Source organism: Amia ocellicauda, chromosome 16 (genome assembly GCF_036373705.1).
Source record: "Amia ocellicauda isolate fAmiCal2 chromosome 16, fAmiCal2.hap1, whole genome shotgun sequence".
NCBI lineage: Eukaryota > Metazoa > Chordata > Actinopteri > Amiiformes > Amiidae > Amia > Amia ocellicauda.
In genome coordinates, this window is record NC_089865.1 from 21,873,235 (window position 1) to 21,896,228 (window position 22,994).

At 38.3% G+C, this 22,994-nt stretch overlaps 1 protein-coding gene across 3 annotated transcripts in view; it reads right to left on the reverse strand.

Moving 5' to 3' along the window:
* LOC136711913 (neuropilin-2) overlaps positions 1-10,707 on the reverse strand; it is a 77,347-nt gene extending 66,640 nt beyond the window's left edge. Inside the window, exons 1-2 of one of the 3 annotated variants that reach the window (XM_066688502.1) lie at positions 9,924-10,702; positions 422-599 (exon numbers count right to left, since the gene is read on the reverse strand). In XM_066688502.1, the coding sequence (XP_066544599.1) occupies positions 422-599; positions 9,924-10,011 (266 nt within the window). In that variant the 5' untranslated portion in view covers positions 10,012-10,702. Of the gene's footprint in view, positions 1-421; positions 600-9,923 lie in introns of all 3 variants that reach the window. The other 2 variants (XM_066688504.1, XM_066688503.1) reach the window with 2 other exon arrangements.
* Positions 10,708-22,994: the final 12,287 nt, after the last annotated feature.

Genomic DNA, 22,994 nt, shown 5'->3' on the forward strand with positions numbered 1-22,994 from the left:
CATTGGATTATAGGAAGTTTCCATAACTTCAGCAAGTTGCAGTTGTACTTTGTGACTAGCGAGCAAAATCATTTCACCTAGAAAATGGCAGGGAAATGAGAATTGGAAATGGAGCCGCGTAAGAACAGCTCGAAGCCCCCAAAGTTGTCCCTTTACTGTACTCTGATTGAGGCTTATCAGGCTTCTCACAGCTGTGCCAGCTTAATTGGAAAAATACCAGTACTGATGGCACCTTTGCACCCCTGTTTTGATCATTATCCTCCTCATTCCTATTTTCCACACAGAACATGCATGGCTTGAGTTTCTAACGTTTAATTGCTGCCACGCTTTCCCCGGGCAAACCGGGTGAGCTGGGAGTGCACCGTGGCGTGTGGTGTGTGGTGGCCTGGTTCCCATGCTGAAAATGGCATTCAATTCTCACCTGCAGTCGAGCTTTTCAAGTTCAAAGTGAGGGTTGAAGTTGAGCACGATCCGCTGCGACTGCTCCGGGGCCGTGATGATCCACTTGCAGTTCTGGTGAGGCGGGTATTCGTGGGGGTAACCTGGGGAGGTGATGTAGCCAGCGTCACTGGCATCCAACTCCCCTCCACATGGTTCTTCTGCGAGGAAAGGAAGGAAAAAAAACAATGTAAATGGACACTTTGTTACTTTCACTCCAACTTCACTCAATCCCAAAAGGACAATCCTATATTATCATCTGTTCCACATTTGATCAATTTTATATCTCAAATCTTCGCCTTTTAAGCTGTCAGTCCCCCTATACTACATTTATTGTATTGTCTCGTGTTCCATAAGTGTGCCGTTTTGTTGGTTTCTGCAAAGGTTTAAGCATTTCTCTCAGCCTCTAGTTGATGTTATAAAAGCTCCTGGCACCAGATCTCTCTATTAGTAAGTTTTGTCCATGTACTGGACAACTGAAAGACACGAGGTCGGAGGCCAGGCTTGCCAAGTATTCGGAGTTCACAGGTCATCTCAATTCGTTACAGAGATAATATTGGCCACAATAGGATACTTCTGCTGAAGTGTGAACTTTTTGTTCAGCTGCTGATCCCCATCTTAACCAAGCTTGTGCGTGCATTTTCCCTGTGTTTTATCAGCGGTGGAGGAAAAAATCCTTTAGTTCTTAACACTTGATATCTTTTTATACTTTGTGAAAGAAAGACTTAGGAACAAAAGGGTACTTTCACAGAGGAATAGAAGCAGAGGGATATAAGCATCTGTGAGCCTGAGATATACAGAGACTGCTTAACCTCTTGAGAGCCAGTTAACATTTAAATGTACCTTAGGATTTTTCACCATCACTTTTCTTTTTCTTTTCAAAGAGGCAAGTTTGGGTACTTTGCGTTTGATTTTATCTTGTTTGATTCACGGCAGACAGAAGATATACGTCCTACTAGGCTAATATGACACTTTGGAATAGAAAATATTCCCCTGCGAACAATAATAAAAAAAATCGTATGAGCAATTTCAGTTTTATATGTAGTGAGCCCTTAAGCACTAATCCGAATCCTTTATTTATTTATTTATTTTTTAAGTGAAACCGCTGAGTTTTGGGATACATACGACTAAAAAGTGTTTGAAATGTTTGTACTAAAAATACACTTGTTACTGTGCCCTCCCATACACACACACGTACGTTTTTGTTTAAACGCTTTTATACCTTTTCATTACGGGTTCAACAGAGAGCTTTGGAAAGGGTTCTGAAGAAAAGACACTGTAATTGACAAGACTGGGATTGTGGTTCTCTTCCCCGGCCGCCTGGTAACAATTACATCCTGACTTTTGGAGGCACACAGTCCTTTTATAAATTATAATGAACACTGTGGGTCAATTCCATTCAAAACAATTTAATCTCCTAAATACCAGCAGCAGAATTATACACATTCCTTGAGAGGAACTTAGTTCATTAACAACACTGAATACCACAACTGTGAACATGATATTATATGCCTGTCCTTTTATGTCATATAACACAAGTGGTAAAAAAAAATCTACATAAACATAATAAACATATTTTTAAACACTGCTTTACAATGTGTGTTATTGCACTAGCTCTCTTGCTTTAGAATCCACCCCCTCTTGCATATATTAAATACATTTTGCATGTCTAAGTCAGACATAAAGGTCCTTTATCAAGAATCCATTTTGACTGACAAGAATGCAACAGCAGTGCTGTCATGCTTCTCGCCCGGCTCAACTTGTTATTGAGGTTAAGCTGTGACAGAAATCTGTGTGTTCAGCACTCTGCAGTTCTTGAACTTTGTTTCGACTTGCGGTGGGGGGAAGGAAGAAGATGAAGAAGAAGAAAGTTATGAATCCAATTAATCAGGTTTGTTCAGATCTCCTGCCGATGCAAACATGGCAGCACGTGGCCACAGTCAGCAAGAAAAAAGAATTAATTTCCACCCGGGAGAAATGGATGCTGTAACTCAGCTAGCTGTAACCTCATGAATTATTGTGTCTTCCTGAGTTGAGCACACTCTCTATCTCCCTGACTGCCATATGTTATTATCTGACTCTTACATCCATACAGTGCGGGTGCTGCGTGTGTGAGAGAGAGAGCAATCTCATCACACGGGAAGCAGTGAGGGATTGTTGCTGTCCTTTTCTGCTTTTGCATTCTGCTTTGAAACATATAAACACATAAGATCAAAACCCATCACCTGGGTCCCAGAGTGAATTTGGTATCATAGGCTACACTTAACTGTTCTGAGGAAACACTATTGAACGGAAACGTTTTGTGCTTTAAAAAAATAACTTAAAAACAAAAACAGTAAAGCTCATTTCATTGAACTAAACATTGGCCACTAAGTCTGCAGCCTAATTATTAGTTAGAATTATCTCACCTCCATGCATTAGAAAAGCAATCAGACATGTGCTGAGGGCAGGATAAACCTTTCTATAATTTATTTTCCCATCTCAATTAAAATAAATATGATATATATGTATATAGGTTCCGCTGCCTCAGGTAGGAGTTAACTCTCAAACATTTTCTAAGCACACTTGGTTCAGAGTACAATTGCTCAGGTTTCTTTAATTGTGGCTTTTTTCTTTAGTGGCTTTAATCTAAGGTCGCGGTGTGCAACTGTGACTAAAGGGTGGGCAGGAAGGCTCTCCACATAATGTATAAATTGAAATAGGTGCTTACACTATCAATTAATCAATCAATATTTACTGATTAATAGTGCCCTTCACAAGGTAGCCACAGAACACGGATTTGAACAATTAATACAAGGTGTAGCAATAAATAAACAAACCATTAGGCACAGAGGAGAGAAAAACAAAAACTCCTATAGGATGATAAACTGCTATAGGAGAAAATAAATCTCTGGGGGTCCATGGCTTAAGGCCAAATGGTTGCCTCCCCTCCAGGCAATATAACAAGCAGCATGAAGATCAGAAAGTTTTTAAACAGTGCTGCTGTCTGTATTCTTCCCATGCCAGTGGGTCGAATTATCATCTCAGTGTCTCTCCTATGTTTTGTACAGGTACATTTTCACCTCTGCAGAATCCATGATTACATTCAGACAGCAAATTTTGCATTGCTGCAAAGAGCTTGAAAATAAAACTACACTTCAACACAGGAAGATAAAAGTGCTTTGCTTTTCAGCCTTAATGTATGAATGGAACAGGACATTTGCACACTAAAAAAAGTGAAAAATGGAGATGGTGAAGCTGCTGAAGGTTTGTCACTCGGAGCATCAAATCTAGCACATATGCTCTGTCACGATTAATTTTATCTGTTTATTTATTTTTTGCCTCAAAGTTAATATATCTAAAGAGTTTTTGTTGTTGTCTGTGCATTGTGCATTCTATCCCTAGTGTTGCTCTGCACCCAATAAATAACTCTAAATGCTTCTAAGCAGCAAAGTGGCAAATAATAATGCCATTGCATTATTTATAGGTTTAGTTTTTTTGTGTGCTTGTTTTGAATTTCTTACTGATAGCATGGTTTCAGCACTTTTCTGTGCCTCTGAAGATTAAATAAGCACTTGTTTGTTGCCCCGAATGCAAATATGTGACCTTGTTTTTCACACATTTAAAGATTTAGTCCCTATATGTGGGCGTAATATGGATTTTTAACATGCAGTAAACATAATGCTTGTCATGGATCAAAACCAAGAATAATGATGTTTTATACACTCACCTAAAGGATTATTAGGAACACCTGTTCAATTTCTCATTAATGCAATTATCTAACCAACCAATCACATGGCAGTTGCTTCAATGCATTTAGGGGTGTGGTCCTGGTCAAGACAATCTCCTGAACTCCAAACTGAATGTCTGAATGGGAAAGAAAGGTGATTTAAGTAATTTTGAGCGTGGCATGGTTGTTGGTGCCAGACGGGCCGGTCTGAGTATTTCACAATCTGCTCAGTTACTGGGATTTTCACGCACAACCATTTCTAGGGTTTACAAAGAACGGTGTGAAAAGGGAAAAACATCCAGTATGCGGCAGTCCTGTGGGCGAAAATGCCTTGTTGATGCTAGAGGTCAGAGGAGAATGGGCCGACTGATTCAAGCTGATAGAAGAGCAACTTTGACTGAAATAACCACTCGTTACAACCGAGGTATGCAGCAAAGCATTTGTGAAGCCACAACACGTACAACCTTGAGGCGGATGGGCTACAACAGCAGAAGACCCCACCAGGTACCACTCATCTCCACTACAAATAGGAAAAAGAGGCTACAATTTGCACAAGCTCACCAAAATTGGACAGTTGAAGACTGGAAAAATGTTGCCTGGTCTGATGAGTCTCGATTTCTGTTGAGACATTCAGATGGTAGAGTCAGAATTTGGCGTAAACAGAATGAGAACATGGATCCATCATGCCTTGTTACCACTGTGCAGGCTGGTGGTGGTGGTGTAATGGTGTGGGGGATGTTTTCTTGGCACACTTTAGGCCCCTTAGTGCCAATTGGGCATCGTTTAAATGCCACGGCCTACCTGAGCATTGTTTCTGACCATGTCCATCCCTTTATGACCACCATGTACCCATCCTCTGATGGCTACTTCCAGCAGGATAATGCACCATGTCACAAAGGTCGAATCATTTCAAATTGGTTTCTTGAACATGACAATGAATTCACTGTACTAAACTGGCCCCCACAGTCACCAGATCTCAACCCAATAGAGCATCTTTGGGATGTGGTTGAACGGGAGCTTCGTGCCCTGGATGTGCATCCCACAAATCTCCATCAACTGCAAGATGCTATCCTATCAATATGGGCCAACATTTCTAAAGAATGCTTTCAGCACCTTGTTGAATCAATGCCACGTAGAATTAAGGCAGTTCTGAAGGCGAAAGGGGGTCAAACACAGTATTAGTATGGTGTTCCTAATAATCCTTTAGGTGAGTGTATATACTATACTCCCTCACAGAAAGCTGAATAACCAAGACAACAACCAAACTGTATATATAGACTACATTAAGGTATACATATGAAAGCATGGAAAGATGTCTGCTTGGAATAACAAGAGATAAGTAAATGGATCTGACAACAAACCAAAATATGTGACATCACTGAAAAAGAGTGAAAATGTGAAAATGGCAATGGGCCAGACACTGCAACGGAACAATTGGAAGCTATTGAATGGATACCAAGATATGAAAAAAGACCTAGAAGACGACGACATAGAAGATGGGAAGATGAAATCATAAACTTTCCAGACGTGACATGGAAAAAGAGAAGCTGTAGAAGACTTCTGAGGAAGACTCTTTCCTAAAACTTTGGCTACAAGGATATTTTCATTGTGTTAATGAATGCAGACTTGAGACATTGAACGTTGAAAGACTACAATGAGGAGGGAAATACTTAATTTCCTGCGCTAAATTCAGTATGTTTCTATAGAAATCAGACCACTGGAAATTCCAGTTAGCATATTAATATTATAATAGGATAAAGCGTCACTCATACATAGTCTGAGGTTTAGGTTTAAACTTAACAGTTCCTTTGTTCAACAAATGACGCAAAGGAACATTACAGAATTATTTCATGGATATAAAGGTTTAAAAGCGATCGGGTTTGTGTCGACCTTTTGATAGTGTGTCGGTACCACCATAAACCACAAGTGTTGAATTACCGCAGCAGGATTTAGAGAGGTAGTTGTCCACTAACACATTTAAGCAAAAAGGAGACATAAGACACCATGTGAGCGGTCAAATTAATTGAACCATTAGACGCAGTTCTGCGCAGATCTGCAGAATCTCGCCGATCCCATTGGTGGAGCCCCGCAGAACTGCGGAAACCTGCGCTTCTAGAACGAGGCCACCGGTCCTCAGGCGTTCGGCGTTGGAAATCACGGTCCCAGATACCAGTGCAATGCTTTCTTATGCTTAAGATATATATCTGCCCAGGAGCATGCTTGTTTCCTTAACGCTTTGATCCAAAATGTCTGACACGTTGTTTTTGCAAAGGAAGGTAGAACATGAAGTACTCCACAGGAAGAGATCCAAGCCCCGCTGCCTGCCAAAGACGAACATCTGAATCTCATCACGGAGGTGTAGTTAAGTGTGACTTGACTTATCGCAGGGCGGGCGGTCTGCGTCATGCATTCTTTTCCCCAAACAACTGTTAGTCAGGGTGGACCAGGTGATGCCGATTTAAGAAGTAAATGAAGTAAAATTAAATTAGTATATAAACTAACAAAGCTTATCCAAGCATTTACCCCACTGTATACTGTAACAGTGCTACCTCTTAAACTTGCATAAGTAAGACACGCCTCTGTGTAATTAAAAACAGCCCCGCGAATCTGCCCTTGGGCAGGTCTTGCATAGCATCCAGCTCATAGCGGGAACGGGGTTTTTAAATGAGGGAGGGAGCAGGTGGTCAGTGCCACACCGCAGCCCACAGGCGGTAACAAGTGGGATGGCTCAGTAACTGCGGCTGGTGAGTAGCCAATTTCATTGCTGATCAATACTATTAAGTAATCAAAAGAAGCAGGAATCATGTTGTCTCAAAGAAAGAGCCGATGCTACTGTTGGGATTGATTAGCCAAGCCTATAATCGTGCCCATTCCACTATGTCGAATGTATGGCTTGATGATTTAAGACTGCATGCTTTAATTGCCTTGGTGGACAATAAACTGCAGCATAATTTGTTTAGACAGATACTCATCATTACATAAACACCTGCACTATCACTTGCTAGTGAAATTCGTAAAACTGTACTTCAAATGATAAAGATTGTTTTCTAAACCTATTGAAATATTGTAGATTTTTATATCTATGTAAATATAATATTATATTAGATCGATAGATAGATCAACCGAACCACTGGGGGGAGGGGGGGGGATACAACAACATATGGACAGTTTACTGTAAAGACACAGTACAATGTTTACATTTCGTCATCAGCTTTAACTACCTAGTTTTTCATGAACACCGGCCGCTAGATAATTTAAACTATATTAAAATTACAGAGTACAGACATTAATCTTAGACAGCCCCATGCGATGAGTATTCATCCTATAGAGTCTATTATATATACAGGGTCTATCGTATAGACCCTCTCTGTTTGAATGGTTCTCTCCTTCTAATGCCAAGTTAACTTTGTAATTATACCGGCAGACAACCACTTTAATTTCAAACACAATCTTTTTTTTTCCCAACAATCCCCACGTTTGTAATTGAGAACACGTGTCGATTACGTAGGTTTTAGTTCTGATAACACATAATTTTAAAACATTTATAATATTAAATGCATCAAGAATGATTTCTAGTCACAATAAACGCAGGGTAGAGCACCTGGCATCTTCTGTGACTTGAATTATTAAACTAATGATGGTATCTGAACTTGACTTTTCTTTAGGAAGAAAAATTGAGGATATATGGAATATAAATTAAAAAAATAATAATAACAAATTTTGAGAACTTCTACAGTCCACTCCTGTGGTGAGTGATAGGCTACTGCTATGAACCGAAGACTCTCTCTAAAAAAATACAAATAACAGTTTAGAAGTCTCTCATTCGTTACATAGTTTAAAGGAAGTGAAAATTATATATATATATATATATATATATATATATATATATATATATATATACACACATATTAGCATTCGTTTTTGTCACTCTTCTACTTCTATTATGGAAAACCAACGACACATAAACTTAGTCACTAAAATAATGTAGTGGCACACGAACTTGATATGCAAACAGAATAAGACCGAAAAAATATGTATTAATAAGCATACATAAATACAACGCGTGGAAACATTAGTGATTTGAGTTGCCCCCCCAGGCTCAGGGTCTTAGCTGCAGACTGTTTACACCGCACATCCCGACACACACGCGTCCGAGCCGAGACTGCAGCCTGAGTCCCACTGCTCTTTTGCTGGCCAGGGTAACGTGGTTCTGGTTAGACTCCCACATTCTGCATGTTTATCTCAGAGCTCTGTGTTTTGCTTGTCTTAACAACAACCATAATCATATAACAATAGTTGTTTACTGATGTAGGCTATGTCTCCCACTGGAACTGTTTCATCGAGCATGCATCGTATGTGTTAAAAGGTTTGTCTTGCTCTTAAATGATCGTTTGTTACAGATAAGCATTATAAATGTACAAAGCTTCCTCATGTCAGAAATAGGCTACCAATAATATATTGTTATACATGTTTTATGAATTATTTTATGCATTATTAACAACTTATGACAGTCTTAAAAATCACAACTAGACGTGCAAAGTGTAAACTTCCCATGTCTAACAACCTATACGCGTGAATATCTTATTTTTCCATTGTGAAACAAGAAAGAAAAAAAAATAGTTAAAATCTAGAGGAGGCTACTAGGTAATTAAAATAAATCATTAACTGTGAATGTTAAGCCATATTTGCGCATCTGCTGCCTGGAATTTTGCGATCCCGCACGACACACTTTTGGGCACCCCAACTTTCACACAACAACCTGTCTGTATTCCCCTATCTATACAGCTTTACTATTAAAGTAATAATTCTTATATAGGCTACAATATAATTTCGACTGTTTCGAAGTGGAGCAAAAACATCAACATATCAACAAATTCACTCTGAAGATGTTGCTATCTGTAAGCTAAAACACCCCGGTCTCAGACTAAATATGTCAGCTACTTAAATTGCTGGGAAAATATTACAATAATACGCAATGACGAATTAATGAAGCTAAGTGTTTTGTGCGGTTCTGTGACTTAAAATAATGCATATGCACGTAGATAAATGAAATGCCAGAAATGACTACGAACTGTGACGTATCACAAAAAGAATAGCGATTGATACATTTCCAGAATTCAGGGAAATGTGTCTGAAAACATGAGCACAATCGCCTTGTTATTCACACACAGACCGAGCCAGATCCGTTCAGCGGTTTAAGAATGGTCCAGTTTGGGGGGAAATATAGGATTTATAAGCATTTCAGCAACACTTCTTAAATACATTTGTCTCGATGTAGGCAATGTTTTTTTTTATTACATAAAAAAAAACCTTCATCTGTGCACCCTTTGAAGTGTGGAAATCGTTTTGGCGTAGGAAAAAAACCTCTCCACGCTCCGACACTTGGCGGAAGACGTACGATTACGCAGAGGCTTTTCTGTTAATGTTATGTTTCTGGCTACATCGCGTACCGTTAACCGTGCAGCGTTTCGGAGTTGTACCTTGTGGAGACATGTGGGAATGTTTATCGGAAAAAACAATGGCTTTTTGAAAATATTTACCAGATTTGTGTCTGTTTAAGTCCTTGATTTACAACAGATGTTTCGGTTCCACCAAAAGGGAAGCTTTGAGAAAACAGGCGCTCAGGCTGTCAAGCAGAGCAAAGCGCACAAACTCTATAAACGGGCGTTAACGTACCCAAATAAATACGTCTGGGACCTTTCTATAAGAGGAAAATATATTTACACATCTATTTAAAACAAGGTGAAAAATATAAAAGCAACTTAGGACAACTTACTTTCCTCCCCGTGTACTGTGGACGTTAACGCACAAATTAATACAAATCCAAACAGAGACGTGAATAAATCCATCTTGGTGCTGTTCATTCTCCCGTTCCTTCTTCAGGGGGGCTTGCTGTCAAACTGTCCTCTTAATGTTTAGTGCACTGTTTATTTTCCTTCTCCAAACGCACACTTATCCAACACCCTTGGAGTGTGCTTTCTGGTGTGAAAAACTGAAAAAAACAACAACTTTTGGTTACTGTAGTTCAGTATCGTTTCCCTAATCTTTGCGTAAGAGGTGCTTCACAGATGATAAATTCAGCATTCCGATAACACACAAAAAAGAAGAAAAAAAAGATGTCCTTAAATAAATAGTTTGCTCTCAGTACATTTCAAGAAGGGACCCACAGCGACTGGTTTCTGCTGGTCTTGTACGTTAGTTCCCCAGCTGATAAAACTCCGGTGGACTGAGAGGCTCCAGCCAGTTTCTTGTCTTGGGCTCCGTCGGGTGTTTCCAATCCAGTAACAGAGATGCTGTTTTCCCCTTCTCTCCGCAAATGTGGCATTGGTTTTGATTCAGCACAGGCGCGACGAATACGGCATCACCGGTCAAAACGGGTCTCTTTCGGATGAATCCCGGATCAAGTTCGCCTCGGTTCCCTTATCAGAAGGGACTGGTTTCCAGGCTGTGCTGTGCGCCGTGGCAGCCCCTGTGCTCCTCCTGCGCGTCTGAGTCGACTCCGGCTCTGCGGCAGCATGTGGATGTAATAGCATTAAGGCAGCGCTCGGATTACACTGTGCGCCTTGGACCGCCTCCCTCAGCCCCTGATTAAAGACGGGGACTGGCGCTCGCTGATTTTCTTTAAAGTTAAGAAAGGGGAAGCGCACAGGCGCACATACATCAAACCCACAGAAGGTTGCCCAACCCCGGGCAGCCTGCTATAGGTATAGACAACAAAAAAGATATGAAGGATAGACAACGTGACAGCCTCAAGTCTGGCCAATGATTACTATGGTGATAGCGGTGATGATAATGATATGAACTGTCACCAACGAGAACAATAAAGGATGGGCAATGAATGGAAACTAGTCGAATCCAACTCCTGGTAATCGAGGACTTGATAACTGCCTTTCGTAAGAAAAACAGAGTAGGTATGCGTGTATAGGCTAGCTGTAAAGTAAAGGTTAACCAGTCTAGGGGAAATCAAGTACACAGGTTTTGTAGTACTGCATGTACAATGTATTTTGCGTTGGCAAAGAAGTGTAAATGTTTAGTGCGTGCATGTGCATTGCAATGGAAAATGCGTATATATATACTACGCATACATACAGACATGCATGCATACAAAGGAAGATAAGTCCGTACCAACGTTATACATATACAAAACCAACCTGGACGTAAAGACGGATACATTAATTAATTAACTAATACATGCATACATACATAAATACAACTTGTTTTAAACTTAGGAATGGGTGTTACTCAGGAAAACCTTACAGTCCATACATTTTAGTCATGTGCTATATGTTTCCTTAACTTTTAGATAACAATTGTTAGAGTAATGAAGTTGTTCTGTCACCGTGACTGGGTCATATGTATGTATATGATAATGCTGTTGCTTTAATTAAAGTATTTGTTGTTGGATAAATGTTGATCTACAATTTATATAAATAAAACAATCAAGATGTTAGTAATAATAATAATAATAGTTAAAAGTATTTTTTATAAACCTAATGGGGAAAGAAAGTCTCTTTTTACTGTATGTGACTGCCAACTAAATATTTTACAACATCGTTAGATTTTATCCTGTCAGGACATGAAGTGACAAAGAAGTTTAGACAGTGTGCTTAATACCATGTTTTTACAATTTAAATGTATCGTCTATGACATAACAAAAGCACTCTATTAATCTCACGTAAGGATTATGAAGATCATGTCATGGCCTTGCTGATAAATGAATAGAACATTCCATTTAGACTGTTCCAGTAATAATCTACAACACTCACATTTACGAATTTGAAAACTCAGTCTCTTTATGCTTTACCTTTCTGAAAAACATACTATACTATGCTATGCTATATTATAACACTAAAGAAGACTACAATATTTGCAAGTACTGTACTTCTTTCAGTTTGCAACACACACAACAGCAATTTTGACAAGGTTATAAAGAAAACCTGTGTTTAAACTGACACTTAAATATGTAGATGAATCGGTAAGAAGGATAGTAAAATGTGAAAGGTCAAGTGGAAAAATGATCAGACCTCTGTAGTTTTGACAGTTCAAAGTTTGTAATAACTTAAATAACATATACATATATTTACAATGTAATGTCTACCTATAAAACCAGCTTTCAGGTTCAACAAGTCACCTTCTTGGTGAATAACACATCTTTTTGCAAAAGATGAGGGATGCTGAACTCTTGAGTCAAAAGGTCTTCATATAATATGCTTTTGAATATGTGCAATTGGTGATATACAGTATGTTAAAGAATGGTTTAAAGAAACTACCAGGAACCAAAAAAGCTTTTTCAAGTTGAAACAGTAGAACATATTTTTTTTTATTGGCCATTCCTTCTCTTGGCTTGTGGTTTAAAGAAACCATGGAGGGTGGTACATGAATGGCAGATGGGTGCATTTCAGCACAGAAGATGATGGTTTAAATCAGTAGTCAATTTTCCCTGATGCTTTGTAAAGCAAAGAAGTTGGGATATTAATAGAAAGGGGTGGCTAGAGTTTGTTCTGACATTTAATTTTAACTGGGCCATCTCTTTAAGATCAGGACAGTGGCCACTCCAGAGGAACACACATGCAAAAATGAAAGGATGAAAAACCAGGGCTGAGTATTATACATTTTGTACTCAACCACACAGCACACATCAAAGTAAGAGACTTTGCATTCAGCAAGAAGCATTAACCCTAATGTCATATGCACAGAAACACACCAAACCCAGTCGGGCATTCAGAACGGTAGCCTAAAATCATCCCCCCTGTAAATACATAGGCACAATATTTAAATGATACACAGCAACTGAAACTTCCCACCACAAAACAACTCAAACATAAAACAGCTCAGTGATGTATTTAAAGCTCATTCCATAGGGTGTCCACCCTTTGCTTGACCACAAATGCACTTATCGTTTGTCGAAAAAGTCCATGTTTATGGTCAAAGACAAGAATGCTGCATTGCTTTCATTAGCTTATATGAAATGAGGAACCACCGTCCATCAAACCTTGTAGAGTTGTCTTGTGTTAAAGTCAATATGGTATGCAAATATTAACAGTATCAAGAGTGTGAACCATATTTTTCAAAAGTGACACTCCCTCCTCTTTCTCACTTTATGGGCAAGAAGGACTGCTACTCTGTGAACCTGCAAGACTGTGAGAACCATCTTTAGTGTACCATCTGGTCTCCCAAGCTAAAGCTACGACAAAGGACGCTCCCAGTTCAGAACTGAATAAGTCTCTGCCACGGCTCATTCATTAGATTTGAGAATTACATTTTGATGGTATATCTTTAATTTATTTTATTTCTACTGCTGAAATTGCTCACTAAACAACAACTAAGGCTGATGTTTCAAAGCATCAGATTCACATTCACTTCACCTGCTTTCTTGAGCCGCACTGCAAATCCAAGACATGACAAAGACTAGTGCCACCACCTCCTGCTTTCTCACAGGTAAAATTATCTTGTCTCACATATCCATTTCTCAGAATTGAGATACTGTAATTTACTGGATGTTGTGGTAAACAGATGGTCAATCACACCCCCATGTACACACAAATGGACACTATGTTTTTCAGGTCTCATCAATAAGAGAGAGGGCCTCACCATACAGGAACAGTAAATTAATATGTCAACACAATGTGAAAGTAGCTGACACTTCAATTTACTACTCTGGTTTGGTAATGGATGGCTCATCCTTAGCCTGAGAAAAAGAAGATACAAAATAAACTCCAGCGATCATTGTCTCTTTTCATGCTGAAATGCTACTGAAGAAGTTATTTTCCTCTGCCAAATTCAGGAGACCCTTGAGCGTGAATTTTTGCGATCCTTCTCCCAATACCCGAATCTAACCTCCCCTGACTTTGATGTTTTGGGAAATAGCTTAAAAACAGCAACCAAGAATGTAAGTCTATTAATACATTATTAGAAAAATCTGAGTTATAGCCTATGGACTCTCTCTTGCTTTTAGGGAATATGTAAAACACTTACATGGTTTTAAAATCACTAAAATAACAATACTAAAGCTAATACTACAGTGCTACTATTATTATTTCAATGGTCAGTTTGATCAGTAAACTTAACAGACAGGCGGTAAGGATCAGGTTCCTGAAGATGGATGTCCACTGATAGTTTTGATCCAGGCTCCAAAAATAGTTTAACTTACTTAGGTTGCTTTGTTCTTTAAACAAGAGATATGATGTAATCAGCTGTGGCAGGTCCACTCAGTCAATGTGAGGACTAGATAGATAAGATATATTTGACTGAAGGGCAGATGTGGCAATTCAAATACATGGGAAAGCTAGTGATCCGATCATGAGCAGCAACAAGTGAGTGGCTATGCAATGCATTTCTGGGAAGTATGCTTTCGAAATAACGCATTAATAATTAACCTTTGTTGCCTGGAAGGATTTTAAAGGGGGCTGTCTGTAACCCCGTAAACTGTCAAAAAGCCGTTTTGAAGGATTAATTAATTTGTGTATACAGTCCGTTGCGACAGATTGAATCTTTGTCAACAACTGTTTTACCATGTGGGTTACTAATCCTTTCACTAGCTGTCGGACCTTGTCCTTTAATATCTAATATGATACTTTAAACATTAAGCAAAAGCGCTTTGTCACATATACTGTGTTGCCAAATGTTTTTCTCTCTCTACACATAAATACACAAGGAATAAAGGTGATACTAATACACAAATGCTACAAAAAAATAAGATTAATCTCTATATATAATCACAATTTCATCAAATGCATTAACAGTGCTAATTACTAAATTAAAATATGCAAATTAATGGTGCGTACTTTAAAAGAAAATAATGAATGAATTAACTATATTATATATTTAAAGTCGTCTTTACAACAGTCCAAAAACGAATGAGCTGTTTGAACATGCTTGCCCAAAATGGCAGGAATAGCGCGACATTGTTTTTAGTAATTTATTTTTGCGTTTTTCTCCCCAAAATGAAGTTGATGCGCTGATGAAAAGAAAAGTTTCGTTTGAGTTGCACCGTCACCATACAGGTGTAACTGAACACAATGTGTCATGTGTGTTACACTTGTCTTCTTTGAAAAACCATAGTCTACACTTGCAAATTAGCCCAAATACATGACACCGGTACAGTTCACTGTTTGATAATCCATAGAGCATTTTGTGCATTTCGTGGGAAAGGGAAAATCAAATAATAATTAAAAAACTTTATTCATGACTACTCTGGCTTTCTGAAGCCATCTTTCTTCCTTCAGCCTTCTCTCCAGCAGTGTCATCGCAATCACTGTGCATTTAATTTCACAGGCTGCGCTGCAACTCCAAAGCGATGTGCTTTTAAGCCGTCAGGGGGCAGTTTGCAGCCGGGAGGAGGACTGGAAAACACACGAAAAAAAGTCAGGATGAAATACTGAGAGAAAATCCCAAGGGAGGAAAGAAAAGGGTGTGAGCCAAGCAGAGAAACAGCCTCCGCCGTGCACACAGCAGCTGGAAATACGGCCAGGAGAGGCGGATTTGAACACATCTGCGCTACACGCACGTAAGCGTGGTGTCAGTCTGTGCGCTGGATGGGCTTTGAGGAGTGATCTGCTAGAAATAACTGACTGACTAAACTATTAATATTTATTCAGTCTGATTAAATGAATAATCAGTAAGTTAATACTTGATCACATATGGTTTACAAGGTATAACCTAGTGAAATCTGTGTTTAAAATGCAATCTGCGACCTTTGATAGCTCAGATGGATTGAATTATATGTTGTAACTGTATTTAAAGACCTTTGTTAAGAAATTGAATTTTCACTTCCTTATGATTTATGTCCGCACTAATAATATGCACATGCATGTTGATGTATAAATGTATGGTTTTGGGATGTGAGTTATGCATTATACCACAAGTTCCTCAAAAGAACACAATATGGCACATTGTGAAAGTGAGGATAGGGAAGGGGAACTCTGGTTAATTGGGTGTGAGAACCCCTTTCCCCTGGCTTGACCAAAAAACAAATATTTTTGTTAAAGTGTGACTCTAACCCATCCATCAGTGTTACAGACCAGTGTGAATTACTTTAGATGTTGATGTTTCACTCCCTTTTTTCTTTGGGGAAGTACCTGGATAGCTTTTGATCTCACTGTGAATCACTGTTGATGGTGCCATGCTACAAAATGTGTAACGTTTCTAGTCATTCACTCGATTAAAGTTTTTTTTAAATGTAATCAGATGTCTCTATTAATCATTCTCTTTGTTTAATTAAGTGTTGTTTTGTTGTCTGGAACAATGGGGCTGTGCCAGCTAAATGTAGCCTGAGCATAGATGCAATGTGCTAAACTTCAACATTTTCTCGTATCAAGAGAGGGAATTGTGAACCTGTTTTTATTTTACCTTTTGTACCCGTCCCATCAGTTTTGTGTTGCCACTTTCCAGGCACTTTCAATTTTTGGGAAACCCACCAAATATGTACACGTATGGGCTGAAAAACAAATACAGAAAACTTTGCCTTTCTGCTCCAAAAATAATATAGAAGAATGGCGACTTAAGTAAAGGATGTACTTAATGGATATTGTTCCCTCAAAAAGTGACAAGAAAAAAACTGTGAAAAGCACTCAAAGATACATGGGTTGAACCAGGCTGTATTATTCTTTCCCCCAAAAACTGTGCAACTGTTCCAGACCGTGTTACTGAGGGAGAGGGGAAGGAGATAAAGAGGACTTCAGTATTTGCCTTTAAGCGATCACAAAGGTGTAGACAGACCCCTGAAGCCCTGGCTCTTTCAGCAGGCATCATAGGAACACATTGATTGGAATCAAATCATGCAAGGGAGCGGAGGGCTGTGAACCCGATCCCTGTTGTTACTCCCTGTTACCCTGTTGGGAGAGCAGCGATAAACCACAGAGATTCTTTCATTCGGTGTTTATGGTGGCCTCCTACCAGACCGTTATCTGAAACGCAGAGACAGTGTCCATTCTCTTTCTGTTGTTGTTGGGTCACGTCTCAACTGGAACGACGATCATTTGAAGTGTAGGGGGTTTTGATTACATTTAAATGTCACCTAATATAAAGGCAAAACGTAAGGTGATTGTTTTAATTCACAGAAGTTTGTCTATGATGTTTTCCCCTGACCAAACACAACAAAATGATATCTGTCAGTAATCTTTGCCATTGTCTTTATTTTCCATTCCTACACTTTAAGAAAAGTAGGCATTCGGTTAATCTTTTTACATCTAAAATTAGTATAAAGCAATACATTTCAACTGTGGTCATCCTCAGCAGTTTAAAAAGTCAAACAGACAGCCACATTGAATCTCAAGACTTAAACACATCTTTTTATCAAGTGAATAGTTTAATTAAATATTCAATTCATAGCAGGTGTAATGACAAAACTTGACAAAAAACTTCTGGAAATTATCCATTAAAACAGAAAACCACTCAATAAATCAATCATTCCCATTGAATGTCACTAACAATCTGAATATACTTATGAAAATACCAACTATATCTAATTGATCAACATAAATAGTTAAGTCTCATACAATCTTGGAAGGAAATGAATACAAGATCAAAATTAATCCACATCTGTTGAACAATTGCAAACAAATATACAGAAAACAAACACACAACCCCACTAACATTACTCAACATGTCAATAATTTGTCCACCTTGATTCAGATAGTTTGAAAAAAAAAGATTAATGAGTAAATAGTGTATGAGACAACCTCATCTGATAATGACTGCATATAACAAGCAGTAGTCCAAATACCTTTCAGAAAATAATTCTATCATAAATACTGTAAGTGATCAATCATGGTTTTCCAAGCAGGCTGGTAAATCTAAATTAGGAACTGAATCAATATTTCTTAAAAATGAAGTTTATATTGTAGTTCTATGTTAAATCCAGTAGGTGATACAGTGTTCAGCAGTTTTTAGCCATATATATATAATTTTAAATGCATTTTTTTCCTTCATGAAATACTCTTCATCTTTATATACTCTGCCAACTAAGTTACTTGAAATCTTTATTGAGGTATTAATAGTAATAATTCTCACTATGATGGATATCTTAATTTAGTAATCATGTAACAAATTAATTTAGTAATCATGGGACATCATGCCCCATAACTGTAAATGATATCTGAGAATATCTAAGAACCGTATGCAGGTATTGATTACCTATATATAAAACATTTATCTAGATAAAGAAATTATATGAAAACAAGCAAACAAAAGTAAAATGTTATTAACATGGCTGGGGTTTGCCAAGAAAAAAATATAGACCTCAAAGAGAAAAGCTAAATCTCATAGGAAGCTCTGTAAGATTTTTAAAACAGGGTTTCTCCTCCTAAGGTTGGGAGTATTTTCCAGATTGATTTTGAGTGTCTTATGAATGGTCGCAGCTGCCCATTACAGCGCAATTCTGAACTTGAGGGTGCATCAGGGCCCATGCCAAGATCTTAATCCATTTTATAATGGCAGGATGAAGCAGAATGAAATGGAACAGTGTTCAGAAAAAGAAAAAACTGGCAAGAATGATCCCAGAATATCGTGACCGCATAGAGAGATCTCGTTTTTTGCGTAGGCTTCTCACGAGCACAAAAAGGCGCTGTTGCATACATAGGAAAAGGCACACAGCACAGGAGGTGGTGCACCATGAGAAATGTAAACCTCCTGTATATGTAGAAGACTTGCATGGTGTTAAGGAGATGGATACACCAATAAAGTGTCAGTAAAGGTGATTGGAAAGTTGTGAAAATGAAGATAGTCTGGTATCTGCATATCTGGGAACTCTCTGAAAGTGAACTTCTTCAGCACTGGTGCTTGGAGATGTTCCTATTAGTGCATCCTAATCACAGGAAAACATTAATCCAGGTCAAAGACTGCAAGCATGGAGAAGATAAAAGTGCTCGTCTGTGTATGAGTTAGTGTATGCTGAAAATAAACATATATACCGTGTGTGTGTGTATACGTATAAAGCCCCTCTGACACCTTTACATTAGCCTGAGGAGTCCATGTTTGTATGAATTCAACCCAGAAAATTCTTGCTCTGCCTTTGTAGCTGTAAGTTGCATAATTTAGCACAAGGAAATGGCTTTCAAGCCTCGCCACAATAAGTAAATAAATAGGAAAGCAATAGAATAAGTGAAATCGTTTCAAATATGATTTCATTGCGAGACGTCGGAATGAATGGCTGTCTCCAGTCTGATGTAAATTCTGATTATTAAGCTTAATTGATTCGGAAGCGTGCATTGACGAGCGCAGCCTGAAAGGAGGGCAACATCTGTTTTTCCCCAGACCTCCATCAAAGAAGTCACACAAAGCACTGGCCTTTGGAGAATCACTTTCAGGCACGATCCAAGGAAAGCAGGCAGTAAAAACTGAATTAATAAATATGAATGAAGCGGCACGCAAATTCATTTCTCCTGACAAATCAAAAAAAAAAAAAAGAAACAAATAAATAAAAACAGATTGCCCGTCTGCCTCTGTATCAGACTTTAAGGAATATAATGAAATACTAATCAGCATTCAAGTTCATTATCTCTTGCCTATTGCCTGTGACATTCTGAAATATTTCCCATTTATAGTGTATTATTCTCATCCTCTCACCCTACATAACTCCTCACATCCATCAGAAAACTCTAGGTTTGCTGCTGGTCTACTGAAGAGTATTTCTGCTAAAAAAACACAAATGCTCCAATGATCTCAGTCAGTAGAGCTCCAACCAAACACAAGCATGGACAGTAAACAGCTGCTTGCGTACTGTCAAGTTTAAAATGAAAAGCTTTTGATCTTTACCTTGTTTCATGACATAATACATGCTTATATTTGAGCTCATGCTTTTGGTTTGTTTGTTCCTTTTTAATGTGTTTTGGCATATACAGCTCTTTTTTTCTGTGCCTCATTTCTGTGGACAATGCAAACTTATCCTCATGGGTAAATGCCCAGTGATTGTAACAGGAACCCTGATGAATGATTATGGCGTAATTGTCGAGACCAATCTTCTTCACTCACAAACTAATTAGATTGTTTCACAAAGCTAATGAAAGCAACTAGATGGGTTTCAGTTTAGTCTGGCCTGCCGAGGGAGAGACTGGCAGTACAGTGAACTACATTATCCTTTGTTATGTTAATTTCCTCGGCCATATTAGCCAAAGTGGGAAATTGGGATTGGGCCTAGTAAGTTGTCAGTAACCTGACTCAAACAATTGACACATATTTGTAAATGGAGAGGAGCTACAGTGCTCATCTAAAACGCCTTGTAAGAACTCATTTTAGTTTTCAAGTTGTTTGGTTTCCACTTGGCTTGTAATCACATATGAAAGTTGTTCTGCTGAGAACTGAGGGTTCAATTGTCTCTCTTGCCGATATCCTTGTATGACCATTGAGATAATTACTCTGACAGGATATGAGATGGGGATGGGAAAGCCAGCGGCAGATGCTGAAGATGACAAGACCGAGGGCAGCCAATCACAGGAGAAACCGGTTGTCTTAACACTTGTCTCGGCCTTGTAAGGTTGTTGGAGTCAGTTCTGTGTGGAAGCGAAGGTAGTGTGGAATAAGCATCACAGAAAAACATCTAGTGGTCTCTGTATGCCTGTGGCACCAGTATTTTAAGCATTTATTTTTCTATAAGTGAGAAGTGAGGATAAGAAACGTGATTTTCAAGCCCTTATCACAAGAAAGAGTAGAATGGTGGGGATTTACTATTGTCCACAACTATATTATTATTATGTGAGCAGTCTCCCTTATCCAGGGTGAGAGAGGGTTTGTGGGGTTAAAGTTGTTGTAAGAAAACATTTGTACTCAAAATTATGCACTGTAAATAAAAAACAACAACATTTGATTACATCCAGAGCCCTAACCACTACTCCACATAAATAACTCACCAGGAATGAAGGTTGAAGATAAGATAAGACACAACAATCCCTTAACAAATCTATTTAAGATCTACAATGATTGTGAAACATTATAATACCTATTGTATGTAACTCTCCAGTTATTTACAAACACTACCGCAAGGAATACAAGATCAGCAGGTGGGTCCTGGGTGGCATCGCTTAGCAACATTGCCTCCCTTTGGTAGTGGAAATGGTGTTGCAATTATGTACAGAAACATGTGCACTTTATAGAAACACTGCTGCCAAAAATGATTAATGTAATTGTGTAACATGTCTCTAAATTGTTCTACATAGATGATGAGGGCCTGAAAAGAATAATATAGCTTTAGACTTCCACTGTAATCAAAATTATTATCTTCACTTCCACTATTTGGTAATGCTTTACATTCATGGGCACCAATTCTTAATGAATTAATGTCGGACACCCACAGGAATAACCTCTGCTCTTCCACCTGATGTTTCAATGAATCGGTGCCCATTATTATTGTAAAGTGTGAACAACTATTTATTTGTTTGTTTGATTCACCAAGAATATGCTTGTGGGAAGAAGTGAGATAACACTTAATCATTATGAAACAGTCCGTAACTATTCGTTCTTTTTGATAATATTCTTTCAAACGATTTCATTTCTCAAAAACTTGCATTTCCAGACAAAGGCTCTAAGCCTGATATTCTTCTGAAGTGTGTGTTAAGTTTCCTTCCTCGGACGCTCCTGTTATTTCCTTGTATGTAAATACCAGTCAACAAACCCTCACTTGATTAGACATGCCTGCGATTCAGATAAACAGGTTCATTAACAGTTGACACCCCACCTCCCACCCCCAGCATCACCTTGTTTTACCTGTTTGCTCCTCACTTTGCAAACAAACATAAAAAGGAGGGTGAGTGTAGCGATTGTGTATCACATGTTGTTCCCTCGACAGTGTGGTCCCTCCAAAAGCAAACGAGTTTTTCAACAAGCTACATTAGTGCGATTAAAAGAACTAGAGGGGGGGAGGGGTCAGCAGATAATGCAATTTCAAAGTTTTGTGTTTTTCCATCTTCTTTTGTTTGTTGTTGTTTATTATAATACCCACATTAAACAGATAAAGGGTCTTTGAAGTTTCATTTGATACAACTTAGCCGTGATGAATGGACCGCTGAACAATCGCTAAGTGCTGAGTAAACTTGAGAGAGCTGTCGTGAGAATGGTATCTTTTATGCGACTGTATTTATTGCGAAGAATGGAGGTTATTATCTCAGATGGAGTTGCCACGGGAATGCTGCTGATGAAGGGGAATGGGAGGTGTAGAGGTTTTGATATATTTTTGAAGCTTTAGTTGGAGTTGCCAATGCAGTAAGAATACAAACAGTACAGGACATTATCATGGAGGACAATCAGGAAGAATTAACCATTGTGTGTATTGAACTGGGTGGGAATGTCAATGTTTAACAGTGTACTAGTTGTTCAAAAGGAATTAGAAGAAGTATCATTATTTGTAATGGAAATATAATTGATTTATTTTCTTCTGAACATTTCTTTTTCAGTAGGTGGTTTTGAAAATTATTCCTAAGAATTATTTTGCCAGGTGTTGAAATAACAGATTGGCAGAAATCAAGATATATATGGTTTAATTATTATATGTAGGAAAACTAAATCAAGTAGATTGGGTGAATAAAACATAAATAAATGAAAGTAAGTAATGTCTATAGTTTGTAATTATATTTGTATTCCAGAACATAATTTATAAATGTTAATATACTTTTGTGCTTCTGCAAAATCTAATTCCCCCCCCCCTACTTTGAATCCAAAGTTGGAAATTATTTAAATGTCTGGAAAGAAATTCCATAATTTAATTTTTCATCTTAATTCCTCCGTTATGAAGATCTTCCAATGCAGTGCCACTTAAGTGCTCTCTCTCATTTGTCACTGGAAGAACAACTGTACAATTAACAAATACAGCTAGTCATTCTCTGGCTACTGTAAACCTCATTAAAGCATATATTTCATT